The sequence below is a fragment of the Hoplias malabaricus genome, chromosome 8 (genome assembly GCF_029633855.1).
Source record: "Hoplias malabaricus isolate fHopMal1 chromosome 8, fHopMal1.hap1, whole genome shotgun sequence".
NCBI classification, from domain to species: Eukaryota; Metazoa; Chordata; class Actinopteri; order Characiformes; family Erythrinidae; genus Hoplias; species Hoplias malabaricus.
In genome coordinates, this window is record NC_089807.1 from 19,533,994 (window position 1) to 19,548,340 (window position 14,347).

At 36.0% G+C, this 14,347-nt stretch overlaps 1 protein-coding gene across 3 annotated transcripts; it reads left to right on the plus strand.

Moving 5' to 3' along the window:
- The first annotated feature begins 980 nt into the window (after positions 1-980).
- On the plus strand, positions 981-10,512 carry ube2d3 (ubiquitin-conjugating enzyme E2D 3). 3 transcript variants are annotated; one of them, XM_066678384.1, is made up of 7 exons: positions 981-1,465; positions 4,261-4,324; positions 4,409-4,440; positions 6,222-6,307; positions 6,479-6,513; positions 7,737-7,830; positions 9,903-10,512. In XM_066678384.1, exons 1-7 carry the CDS (start codon positions 1,442-1,444, stop codon positions 9,946-9,948), a joined length of 381 nt encoding a protein of 126 aa, XP_066534481.1. In that variant the 5' UTR covers positions 981-1,441; the 3' UTR covers positions 9,949-10,512. The 3 variants fall into 3 exon arrangements, with proteins under 3 accessions (XP_066534481.1, XP_066534480.1, XP_066534479.1); XM_066678383.1 differs by having other exon boundaries at positions 987-1,465; positions 6,408-6,513; XM_066678382.1 differs by having other exon boundaries at positions 1,009-1,465; positions 6,222-6,299; positions 6,408-6,513.
- Positions 10,513-14,347: the final 3,835 nt, after the last annotated feature.

The window sequence follows — 14,347 nt, forward strand, 5'->3', positions numbered from 1 at the left end:
CTGTTTTGGTGTATGCTGGTAAGATGCAGTTCACCTCACCCTCCTGTCGTTTGCAGTACATTTTTACAGGGCCCACAATGTACAATTTATTGTAATATTTTTCTAATGAAATCTCTCTCAACTCTTTTAACCGTTAAGGAGTTTTATGTATAACAAAAACTACAGTTATTTTTTGTTATGGTATGGTAAATTCATTTTGTCACTGTTACCTTTATGCATTCTGAGTATTATTCCCAGAAAGAAATTTTTCATGTAAAATAGACAAGATGCATTAATAAAAAATGTATACAAATAATTTTAGGAGGTGGCCTGGGACACATTTTAGCCATTATGGCTGTTATGCATTGTACCTCTTTCAAAAAGAAGTCCAGGAATCGGGTGTACTCTTTGTATCTGTGCTAACTTTCTGCTATTTTACCTAGAATTGACGGCAACGAAACAACTTTTGAGGGACCTGGCTATATTACACTGGCTATTGCATGCATTGGGGTATCGCTCTACAACTAAAACCACTGGAATGTTTATACTATTCATTCATTCATTCATTAATGATCTGTAACCGCTTATCCAGCTCAGGGTCGCGGTGGGTCAGAGCCTTCCTGGAATCATTGGGCGCAAGGCAGGAATACACCCTGGCGGGGGCGCCAGTTCTTCACAGGGCAACACACACACTCACACATTCACTCACACACATACACACCTACGGACACTTTTTGAGTCTCCAATCCAACTACCAGCGTGTGTTTTTTTGAACCGTGGGAGGAAACCGGAGCACCCAGAGGAAACCCACGCGGACACGGGGAGAACACACCAAATACTATTGTTAAGCTTAACTCAAAAAGTAAATATGAGCAACATTAAGTAAATTTCAGTGTTACTTTTTTACCGTTCCTCGCACTCTGAATCTTGTGCAACTTGAATTCATTTTAGGATATTTCCATATGAACGTAATATGGCAGCGTGTTTGATAAAAAAATATTTTGTGTGGGACAGTTTAAATTCGCTTCATAGCTTCCGAACAACGTTTGGAGTTCGGCATTTTTGATTGAAGCATTTCTTACGCTTACTTTACTGAATATTTCCAGCATGTACAGTAAAACATTCTGTCCAGTAATCTGAACGTTAAATTCTCGGGGTCTGGGTATTCTCTTTTTTCTCCAGTGCTGCAGGCGGCAGTACAACATCGTCTGCGTCCTTTTATGCGACATTAAAAGCGGAAGGGTGGTCAAAGTAACGGACATCTTGTAGACTCAGGAATGAGTTTTTAAGTTTTATTTGGGCAAACCGTGTTCCGTGCTCGTGTTTGGTGTGAGTGTAGGAGGTTTAGCGGTGGAGGGTTTCGCTCTATGGACGCGGCGGAGAGTGTTGTAGTTTAAGTGAGTGTCCGTTAGTTCGTTTCTCTCAGTGCGGCTCCGGTTTCTCTCTCACACGCAGAGCTCAGATGGCGCTTAAAAGAATCCAAAAGGTAAGAATTAAACTCTGACGGTTTTACCAACCAAACCTAATACACCAATATTTCGAGATAGAGCATTGTGTTTAATTAGCGCTGTAAGCCGTGTTCTTAACGCGGGGAAAGTTTTCAGCGGTAACTGGGTGATTTCACCGTTGAGGAGAATCAGATCGCTGACGGTGATGGTCATTTGTGTTACAACGCAGAGAAACTTGGTGAAGCACTTAAAATCTCCCACAAAAGAATAAGTACGTGTGATTCATATTGTCTAGACAAAACTAGTCAAATACAGAGCGAAATACAAACGATTTGTGATCAGAATCGGTTCAAGTTGATTCTTATTCCACTGTGTGTGTAGTTTATTTTGTCTTTATTTTTTTCTTAAATATGTTACAAAGCAGTTTCGTCGTCGTGATTTATTGCGATTGGATGAACGTTGTCTGATGACGTTTTGATAGTTTCTCAGGATTTAAGGTTCAGAACCCACATCCTTTTCCTCAGTCAGCTGTTAAATGTGTAAGGGAATACGCGTCGCACCTGTTCAATGAGTGATATGTTTATTGTACTAATTAATTCATAGATCTCCTATCTCTGTGATAAGAACCGAAATTAAGCATTTCCCAGTGCAGCGTTCACCAACAGTTTCACAATTGAGAGACTGCTGTTCCATTCCTGGTAACACGAAGATCACCTTACCCCCATTCACCACCGCTTTTCTTAGCCCCTGTGTTATTTTTAAACTTTAAGGGTTTCTGTTGTTTTGTTTTTTTTCTCAGACTGCTTTTTGGGTCAACATTGAGGCCTTCTGGCATTTGACGAATGTGTCAACCAGAATCTCAAATTTTAAAGCATGTCCCTCGTGTTGATTTAGTTCAAGAATATTACTGCAGTTGTGCAATGATCAAATGAAGAGTGCTGGATAGTTCTGGATGCCTGCCAGCTAACTCAGCGACCCCCACATGAGATACTTCAGGTGTCTTCCCACCCAGCAGTAAAAATAAATGTTGCACTCAGGGTTGCAGACAGAAATGCCTGTGTACTTGTTTAGGGCTATGTCCCACCCCTGTTCCTCGTGACCCCCAAGAGCTAAAAATACTGTATGCCAACACACAGCACCTGCACATCTCATATTGCCACAATCATCATCGTGACAGTATGAGTGAGTATCTATGGACCTTTCATATTTCCATGTGTAAATTATGCTCAGGGTGAAGAGTATCATTGAGGATGTCCCAACGTTCAACATCACCAAAGATTTGTGCACATTCCTCATATCAATAGGAGTTACTGATGAGGTTAAATAGTGAAGGATCACAAACTTCAATCCACCTTATTATGATATCCCTTAATAAAATCTTGCTTTTTTGCTGTTCAAGAACTTGATGTTGGAGTTTAAACCCCTTTTGTGGCATTGAACATGGTGACTTTAGGCTCCATAGCTGTATATGAGCCTCCGCATTAGTAGGGCTCCCCAGAATACCATGTTTGTTGTTCAAAAAATCTGCATCTGAAGTAGGGGTGTGTGATATGAGAATATCAGATTTTGAAGAATAAGAATTTGTCGGCGATACACCATCACGGGAAGATCTTTGGGTCATGTTAATGCATTTTCAGTTCACTGCAGTTGTTGTTTACATACTGTGTACATATTACACATCAGTCAAATGGGCATACTCTTGGGACACCGATAATGTTAGTCAGTACTCTAAAATGTATGACTACTGAATTAACACCAAAGAAATTTGTTATTCCATACATGAGATTTTTTCCTCATAAAAAAACAAAACAAAATGAAGATGCGCACTGCATATATGGCAAAATGCAATCAAAATCAACAACAATCAAAATATAAATAGGTTTTCAAAGCTGAGACCATTTAAACACATGAGGGAGGTGGCCTCACTGTACAGCCAGTTGTGGAAGGCTCCCTCTTTCCAACACGTCTGGCTTTAAAGGGGAAGTCACCATCTTTTTCCTGTTTGATGAGGGTAAAAATCATTTGGAGAGGTGCATGAGATTAGTTTTTCAAGGAAGATAAAATGTTGCCATTAAGCTTGGATCATACAATATTTAGTTTTTCTGCAGTAAAATGAATAATTTTCCTTATGGAGAGGTTGTGGTCTTTGAAGATTTGAAATTAAATTTAGAATAATGCCTAAAATATTTTGACCACTAAAGATTCATTTCAATACAGTAACATTACTTCATAAAATTCCTCTAGTTTATTCACTGCCTCAAGATTTGAGTATGTAATTTCAGGTGGAAAATGGAAAAAAAATACCTGGAATGTTACTAAAAACCATCATGAAAAAGAATCGTGATATAATCAAGATCATGATGCAGCAAAAACAATCGCGATAATGTATTTTTGCCGTATCGCACATCCCTAGTCTGAAGCCTGCTTTAAAATCCAGAGGCTGCACTGCAGCTCCCACTAACTCACACATACATAGTGCAGCTAAGGGTACAGGAGTTAACCAGAGTTTTGTGGTGGTATTTTTTTTTTTCTTCTCCTTTAACTGCCATAGAGCCTGAAAAAGGGTGGAGTGGAAAACTGCCTTTATCGATAGCCACATTTATCAAAACAAAAAACAAATGAATGAATCTCAAAATTAAAAACCGAATACCTACCCAGCAAACGAATATCCGACCAGACGATTTTTCGGGGCCAACCCTAGACAGGAGACCATGTTAACTGTATGTTCACAAATTAATATTTTTGTCCTCACTGGCTGCACCTTAAAGTAGCTCAATACACAAATGATAGGTGGTGTCAATTTTATTTCATTTTTCTCTGTTGTTTCTTGTAGGAATTGACTGACTTGGCCCGTGATCCTCCAGCACAGTGTTCAGCAGGTCCAGTTGGGGATGATGGTGAGATCCTAGACATCAGGTGTGGCACATCGTTAAAAAGGTTTTGATTGATGTTAGAGGTGAATTTTTCTTTTAATTTTTCAGTGTTTCATTGGCAAGCTACAATCATGGGGCCTGTGAGTATGACTTTTTATTTTATCTATTTTTTTATTTATTTGTAAATTCTTATTTTTTTCTCCAGTCATGTGTAATTATAAATGTATACAACATAATTTTATTAAACTAGCTGATTTACTACTCTACACTTAAGACTGAAATATGTAAATAAACTCTCGTCTGATAAGCTGCTGAAGCTCATCATTACAATTAATTTCAATTTTCAATTAATTTTAATTTCCATCTTTTTTACTACTGTATTGTTGCTTTATACATACAGTAGTGTTCAAAATGATAGCAGTGTGTTCAAAAACATGAGTTAAGCACAAAAATCATCATAATAGTTTTTATTTCCAAGGATTGGGAACGTTGCACTGTTTTCTAAATCAAAGCATGAAGAGAAATGTATATAAATTGTAGCTATTACAGAAAATAACAAAAATGAGCATTGGGCTGTTCAAAAAAATAGCAGTGTCTCAAAATATGTGCTTTTTTTTTTAGGATTTAGCATTCCTGTGAAACCTAATATTTAGTTGTATAACTGCAGATTTTTAGAACGGCTTCACATCTATATTGGATAGAATCAACCAACTTTTGGGCCTGTCGACTGGTATTCCAGCCCAGGATGCTTTGAGTATATGCCACAATTCATTTGCATTTCTTGGTTTTTACTCAGAAATGGCATTTTTTGATGTCACCCCACAGGTGTTCCATATTAAGGTCTGGCGATTGGGCTGGCCATTACATAACCTCAATTTTGTTGGACTGGAACCAAGATTTTTCTCGTTTACTGGTGTGTTGTTGTCTTTTTGAAACACTCATTTCAAGAGCATTTCCTCTTCAGCGTAAGGCATCATGACCTCTTGAGGTATTTTGATATATGCAAACTGGTCCATGATGCCTGGTATGCAGTAAATAGACCAGGTATTATAGTAAGACAAACATGCCCATATCATGATGCTTGCACCACCATGCTTCACTGTCTTCAGAGTGTACTGTGGCTTGAATTCAGAGTTTTGAGGTGTCGTCTGACGAACTGTCTGCGAGCGGTTTTATTTTCATTAGTCCACAAAATGTTTCTCTTTTATTTCTTTTTAGGCCAGTTGATATGTTCTTGGGCAAATTGTATCCGTTTCAGTACATCTTTTTAAAACGGTGGCAATTTGCAGGGACTTCTTGCTAATAGATTAGTTTTGCACAGGCGTCTTCTAACTGTCACAATACTGACAGGTATTCATCTTCTGAACAATGTCTCGAACGACCCATATTTCTCAGGCTTTCAATGAGAAATGCATATACAACATGTGCTGGCTTCACTCTTAAATAAGGGCCACCTGATTCACGCCTGTCTCTTCACAGACCCCACTAATTGAACTCCACACTGCTATTATTTTCAACACACCCCATTCAATTAATTATTCAAATACACAGACTCGAGCATGCCTATCATTAATGCTGAGTCTGTTGGTTTTCTAAGAATCTACTGCACCCACTGGTAAATTGTTTGTCATATGGTAATATAATTTATACCAAAAAAAGTGATTAATCTGGTTAGTCATATTGGGCTGCTATTATGTTGAACACTATATTACACAATATAAAGTACAATAGACAACAGTTCTTTTCAGAAAATGCAGGTGCTGTGCCAGTTTTCATTAAAATTAAGCATTTAATATTTGATTGAAATTAAAACTTCAATAACAGTGGCCCATTTTTAGATACAATCTGTAAACCTCTATTAGGCTGTTGAAATTTGTATGATCACTGTCGAGTCATATGGAATTTTTTTGTGTGTGTTCAGAACGAGAGCCCGTATCAGGGTGGTGTTTTCTTCTTGACCATACACTTCCCAACAGACTACCCCTTCAAACCCCCAAAGGTGAAAATGTGAGATAGCAGTAATGTGTCCAATGCAAGTGTTTGTCATGCGAGTTTAATTTGATTTAACGGGGTTTTTTTATTTTATTTTATTATAATTTTTTTTAAGGTTGCATTCACTACGCGAATCTACCATCCAAATATTAACAGTAATGGTAGCATCTGTCTGGATATCCTCAGGTCCCAGTGGTCCCCTGCACTTACAATTTCTAAAGGTAATTTATATCTCTATATCTTATATGGATAGTTTTAAGATCTTTACTGGCCTGTCCTATGAAGTGTCCATATCAACTTATAAAATTTGTTAAAATCTAGACCCATATTTACAAAGCCTCACAGTGAAATTGAACTGGTTTATGATCTGGTCCTCTCAGTAAATGCATTGCAAACAAAAGAGAAATCTAATTGGAACAAAAAAGAATCCTCCCTGAGAAGCTTTATAAATCGGTGCTGTGATCCAGTACTTGTCAAGTCACTCTTATTTAAGAAACAGCACACAGCTTTTTTTTTTTCCAGTGTCATTATAAAACATAATGGTTTAAACAAACAAAATCATTAATGGGGGAAAAACTGGGTGCATTTTTTTTATTTTTATTTTTTATTGCTACTCACTCTGAAAGTAGTTGTATTACAAGGATCAGTGCAATGACAAGCTATAGAAGCTGGGAGCAAGTAACATAACATCTGCAGTACTATCTGATAGTCGTCAGGTATTTCTTGCACTTGGGAGAAGTTCACATTCATTGGTATCCTAATTCTTAACAAGAATGTTGTTCATGGGAAGTCAACATGGTGGAAACTATTGAGCAAAATATATGCTGCGTCTCTTGTGTTCATACCACACTGGATGTTAAAAACAGGGTTTATGTACAGATTCAAAGTTGGCTTGAAAGAAAATTTCTCAGAAGGAAGTTAGGGTATCTGTAAGAGGTTTGGTCACAAAACATGCATATTATCCAAAATGTAAGGGGTAAAATAACAATAGAGTGACTGAAAAAGCAAGTTCTATATATTGTTACAGGGAAAACCGTTGGTATGAATAAGCACTTATGTGTTATAAGAATGAAGGGAAAATAAGGGGCTAACATTTACAGAAAGTGTTGATAAGGGAAGTAGTATATAAATTTTTTAAATTTAGACCTTGATATATTGCAGTATTATATTGTCTGGCATTTGAAAGAAAAATATATTTTCTTTAATGATTTATTTATTTTCATAATGCTGTTTGTTTTGAAGGATTGCCAACTTTGTTGTGACTGTACATGTTACTGTGGCACAGAAACTAAACATCTGTCATCTTTATATTATCTGCTCCATATTTTAATTGTCAGATTTGTACATGTTCATTCACTTATTCATGAATGTTTTATGAGAAGAATACTTTACAGGGATGAACAGCTTGTGTGTATTGTATAGTAACTGGATCTCTCGTCTGTAGTTCTCCTATCTATCTGCTCACTCTTATGTGACCCAAACCCAGATGACCCTCTTGTGCCAGAAATTGCACGAATCTACAAAACAGACACAGAGAAGTAAGTGTACACTGATGCATGTTATCTTTCATGTGCACTAGTATAGTTGTTCAGTAGAAATATGTTAACCCATACATTCTTATTTAAGGCAGACCCGTAGGATCAATTTTGTGTCTTTTAATGCACTACCTTGTCAGGTACAATAAAATGGCCAGAGAATGGACAGAGAAATACGCCATGTTGTAGGTGAGGGTAAGAGCTTGTGCATTGTGAGCAGTGGAGAAAGGAGGGTAGAAAGATTGGTGTGATGCGTTGATGCTGCTTCCTGTGTGGCACTGCATGAATGTTTGACCACTGCAATCCTGGTTCACTAATAAACACAGGCCCTTGCTGACTCATAGCATTGGCAACCCCAAACTTGCTGTGGCTATGTTTGGCAGACCACCATATATTATTTACCATATCAGAAATACATTTAAATAGAATTATGAGCTGCGTGTATAGTCTGTGGTCTGTACTATGGTCTGCTTTTGTTATTAGCCTCTGTTTATTTTCCAGTTTTTAAAAAAAAAAAAAAAAAAGAATGCTATGGTTTTCAGTGATTTACATGCAGTCACTGCATATGACTGGGTGCCTACTTCCCATGAAGTTTTCAAATTATACTATTTTAAAATGCATTTTTCCCTACCTCCCCACCAAATGCCCTAAAAACAATCGTCTTACATAGGCAAGTGAAAATGACGTCAGTGTTAATGGATTCACTATTAAATAGTAATTTGACACATGATTAAAAAAACATGACATTTTCCATGAACTGAACAACAATATTTTTAAACTGACAACACATTTGTAGGAACTTAACTGATTGGTTATAAACATAATTAGCAGAGATTCTTGGATGGAAATTGCAAACTACAGTCACACATACCAGTAAGAAATTTATTTATTTAATTATTTTTTGTTGTTTTGTGTGTTTTATTGTGCTTAGTGTGTGCTTCCACTCAGCTGCTTGTAATTTTGACCAAAATGACCTACAAATATCTTCTAAACATGCTATTATTGTTTAAATTATTGATTTGTGTTAGTGAGTTAAATTGGTCTCCATTTGCTTGTGAATAAAGACAGTGTTGAAAACTAATGTTCAGGTGTAAAAAAATAAATAAATAAATAAACACTCAATGCATGTGCATATGAAATTAGGGATGTGTGGAGTGTCTGCCATAAATGTATCATGATTTTGTTCTGCTGCTTATATAAAGGGTGATATCTTCAATCGCAGCATTAGATCCATACTTGTGTGAGAGTGGAAGTAAGATATTAAATATAGCAAAATGTTCAATGCAAATGTGGAAAGTGCACTGGGTAAAAACCGCAAATATATCGAGAACAGAACTAGGTGAAAATGGTTAAAATCCACAGCTTTTGTGCCTCACTGCTGGGCGCTTATGTTGAAGTGAGTTATGTCTCATTGTCATTTCACAAAGGAACAAGGAACTCTTTCCACTAACTTGTGGAAAATGGGCATTTATATGCTCTTTAATGTAAATGCATTTTTAATGGTCACTTATAACCGTGAAACAAAAAAATTGTGATGTTTGGCTAGGTTATCATAGTGTGAAAATATGGAGCCATTAAACCTGCCAATTATGAGCTTAACTTTTTTTGGCCTGTGTAAATGTGGACAGCTTATGATGTGGTGAGCTGCATTGTAATAGCCAGACTTAACATATAAAGCAGGCCAAGCATGGTTTAATGGATATTGAACCAAATTAATACTACAGCATGATCAGTAGTTAAACAAATATTGTTCATCAGTCATGCGTTATGTTTAGATTGTCAAGCAGTATGTTATGTGACGTAGTGAAATGAGAGGAATTGTATGGAGCAAATTTAAAGTTGCTAGAAATTTAAAGCTGCTCCATGGAAATCAAGAATAGGAATAATAAGAACCATATACCTGTTGATTGTTGTCTCTGTCAGTAATTAAATACTTTTAGGAAGTTTTGGATTTACATAATGAAACAGGGCATGCTTTTGCATAATACATCCATTCACTCATACAGAATAATGCGCCCCTCTTTTTTTTTTTTTTTTTTTTTTTTTTTTTTCTTCTTTCTTTATATATCTTTCAGATACAACAGAATAGCGCGGGAATGGACACAGAAATATGCCATGTGATGTTGGCAGGACACATTTACAAACTGTTGTTTATGCCCTCGTGTTTGGACACTGTCTTAAGGCCGTTTTACCCCTGCTGTCTCTTATGGAGGAACAGTCCAAGTTGTCTGCTCAAACAAGACTACAAGAAAAACCTGCAGGAATTCAGTTTTCAGCTCTGTTCTGGATCCCATCCACCCAGTGGAATATTTTCTCTGCTTCTTGCTTTTCTGCCTTGTGGTCCATGTGTCCAGTCACTTTCTCTGACCTCTCACCTTGTGCCACATCTGTGTGAGCGCAGTGCTGGCCTACTCAGGTAGAGGGACTTTGAATGTAGGCTCAGCTGCTTCTTGAGGGCTGTATTTTACAATGCATGTCATCACAAGGTGCTGGCTCATTTTGCACCACAGTGGCATGAGAAATCTGCCTCCTCTGTACTGTTAAATTGTCAAAGTCTGGCCCTTCAGATCACCTCTCTGCCCAGTTTATTCACAACTGTGGCACTGAATTAAATGAAACTCACTCAATTGGCTAACATGTCCTGCTACTTTTATTTTTCCCCTTCAATAAAGTTGTGTACTCATCTATGGTCCTGTTCCACTTCTGTGAATGTAGCTGTATCATGTGATTTCAGACTTATGTAATAAGCTAGTTCATATATATAGCAGCCCCCTGGGGTCTGATATTACGAAAGTGCTGTGCTCACCTTTTAAGCTTTTGAATCAACTTAAATCCTGAAATGGTTGCATTGTTTTGACTGGCTTTTAAATTGAACTACATTTCAAAGTAAAATCCACTCAAACACACTTGCAATAGCCATAAGTGCACTTGGTTAATATTTAGATGGATACAATGATTTGATAATTGATTGATCAGATAAGATTTGCTAAGGTATTCTGCTCATCTTTCCCATTTTACTGAACGATTTTTAATTCCCATTTTAAAATGATAAATTGGACTATTGCACCCACATTCCATCTTATTTCTGTGAAGTATAAAACAGTGAATTGTTCAAAATTTGAGAAGAACTTGGATTGTTCTACATTCCAAAGATTAAGTTTTTCTAAAATGAAATAAATAAATGTAGGTGCATGTTATGCAAAAATATCTAATAATAGAAACTTAAATCTGAAAATTTGAATTGAATTAATTAATAACTGAAGCAGAAAAATTTATGAATGTTTGATGGTTATTAGCTTTCGAAAATTAGTAGAATATTTAGGACATCAATTTCTCATGCTCTTCCAGTTGGATTTAGCTGATCTGGATTCTAACACGAACCACACTAAAATGTTTGGGTGATCTTGAAGTGCATTGACCTAAAAATTATATAATTTTTTTAAAAGCTGTAAGATAAAAGATTTTGCTCTGGGTACTTTTTTGAGTTTGTGCCATATTCTGAATACTTGAACTTTAATTCCATAAAATTGGTTGTAATCCACCAAACCAAAAGCAAATGAGTGCTGTGACTATTCAGAAATAATTTTGTAGAGGGCTAAATGAGGACTTTTAATACACTGGTGGGCTCACAATGTACCACTGTATTTGTGTAAAAAACACCTCAACCTATCCAGTCTAAATTCAACTGACCAAGAATGAGTGTGATTGATGGTTCACTGTCCATGCAGAGACTACATGTCCCTCACCAGCAAATAAATTCAGTATATCTTCGCTGTTCAAAGAAAAATATGCATCTCCTAAATAGTAACTTTACAAGAGAAGGGGGGAAAACCCTTGACTTTCAATGGAAGTCAAAGTAAAAAGATTTCTATTGGTTCATCAATCATTAAATTTTCACACAAATGTGAAGGACAGCTACTATGTTCAAATGATGTAGTAAACTGGTAGTAAAATGGAGATACAGTACATGTTTTTATTTGGACAGTTACAAGAACCAGAGTAAATATTTATACTGACATTACTTGTAGATCATTCATGGAAACCAAGAACTGTATGAGTGTTTCTTTTGTATCAAGCAGCAAAAGATTGTAGCATGACATGTTTGATTAAAAATGGCTTACATGATATTGTACATACTGCATAGTGTCTACATATGCACGTCACACTGACGATGCTAAATTGTTTGTCAAATATTTGAATTAATTATAAATAAAATTAGCAGGTTATAAAAGGAAACATCAAATCATCAGGGCACAAAACAGTTTGCCTTGAAAATGCACAACAAAGCAAGTTAAAAACAAATGGACAGAAACTGCAATCAACACTTGTAACACTAGCTCCTACACAAGGATGCAATGAGTAAAAGGGATGTGAGGATGACTGGATGAAGAGATATTCAATGATGAATCACAAAGCTGCACTGGCCAAAGAGATGGTGTTGGAAATTGTGTCTGGTACCATTTTAAAAGAAAAAAAAAGAGGACTATGAAAAAAAATAAAATCACATTTCCATCCTCAAGTATAATATGAGGATTGCATGTCATGAAAGTCATCATAAAAGTCCAATAGAACAATTACATCAAAAGAGTTGAATGATTAAATATGATAAAAACAATTTAAAGAGATACTATAAAAGAAAAGAAATAAAATGCAGTTACAGAAATCAAGTGCAGAATATTTTAAACTGAGCTGTAAGCCTGCTCAAACAGGAATGTTTTAAGCCTTGTTTTAAAAGTGTCTAAAGTCGGGGATCTTCTAATATTCTCAGTCAGCTGATTCCATTTATGAGCGGCATAGGAGCTAAACACTGGATCACCATGTTTAGTTTTGACCTGAGGCAGGACTAACTGCTCGGCTCATATCTCTAGCAGAGCTGATAAATACACCGGTCCTACCCCATTTAGACATTTATAGACCAGTAATAACACCTTAAAGTCTATTCTGTAACAGACTGGTATCCAGTGTAAGGATTTGAGGGTGGGGGTGCATAACTTCTATATATTGAAAAGGTGTATACATATTTTGCATACTGCAAGGCACAAGACATGAACATGACCTCACTGGATAAATGTGGCCTACAGCATGCTGATATAAGAGTGGTTTTGGGTAACATTTAAATATTAATACCAATAATTTAAAAAAATGGCAACTTGGTCTACAAAAGAGTAATAAATATGCAGAACCATCAAGTGTGCATTACAGTAACAAATATTGCTAGACAAAAGTCCATACATTAGGCCTGTTACAATAATGAATTATTAACTTGTCGAACAATATATGGACATTTCTTCATTTTTGCTGAACTTGGTGTTGCCCATTGTGTTTACTGGTGTGTTTGTTTACATGAGAATGAAGTATTTGAGCCACTCATGTTCTGTTCTCTGGTTTTCTCTGGTCTCTGCATTCTGGAGCTGATATGTCAATTTGTTTAAAACCAGTGAGTTTATTTTATCCATGCTTTATTTATTTACGATATTTAACAATGTGTTATATTCCAATGGCAATGTCTCAATATTCAAAGTAAATGGTTTAATGGCTCTTTAAAGTGGTGTAATTACATTATTATGCTGTTATTTGATCATGTTATCAGGGACATAAAATTGCCCTAAAAGTGACAATGACAATAATATGGTTTGTCCCATATATTTTTGTGACAGTATATCAATCACAAAAATGGCTATTTTGACAGTCCTACTACACACTGGGATTTCTGAAAAATGTAATTATCCATTCTGCAGAAGCATCCAGGCCCAAGGAACTAGGATAAATCTGAAATTTAAATGAAAGCATTTTTTCTGCTTTTAGATTAAAAAAAAAAAAACTAGGCCTACCTCTTTTTATTTTAAATATGTGCATAGTCTCAGCCACAGATGCTCTGCTCGGCAATGCGAAGTTAGTATGCACTGGACATTATTATTATTTTTAATAATTACATAATATATATAATAATATAATAATTATTTCTATTATTCAATTTTGTTTTCATTGTGTTGGTTTGAATTTTTGAATTCAGAAACCTGCAACACGAACATTTTGTCTAATAATTTAATAAAATGCTCTGTAATTGTAAACTAATACACTCATTTTGTTATAAAAGCAATTGCTCTACCCTGAATCTGACAAAGATATGAACATAATGCTCTTTAAATGCAATGAAATATATGTTGTAATAACATTTTGGTTATGACAATGTAATTAATTTAATTCGTATGTTGAATCTTTTTACGGAAAAATCTTTATAACATCTATTAAGTGAAATAATCGGGAAAAGAGGGTATTCATCCAAATTATCTTTATTAAAATAAAATTACAATAGCTACCGCAGAGAATTGTAACTGCAGTTCTTTTATTTTGACACGATTCTTGGCGTAGTGCGGCTGATGGCTGTGTTCTAATCGTTCTCGATGTAAAGGAGGGCACTAGAAAGAGAGCGAGGGGGGTGGGGGTCTGACGTGGTGTTGCGGCTGTTGGAGTTTTTCGTGAAAGACGATTTTTGGCCGTTCTTCACAAAATAACCAAC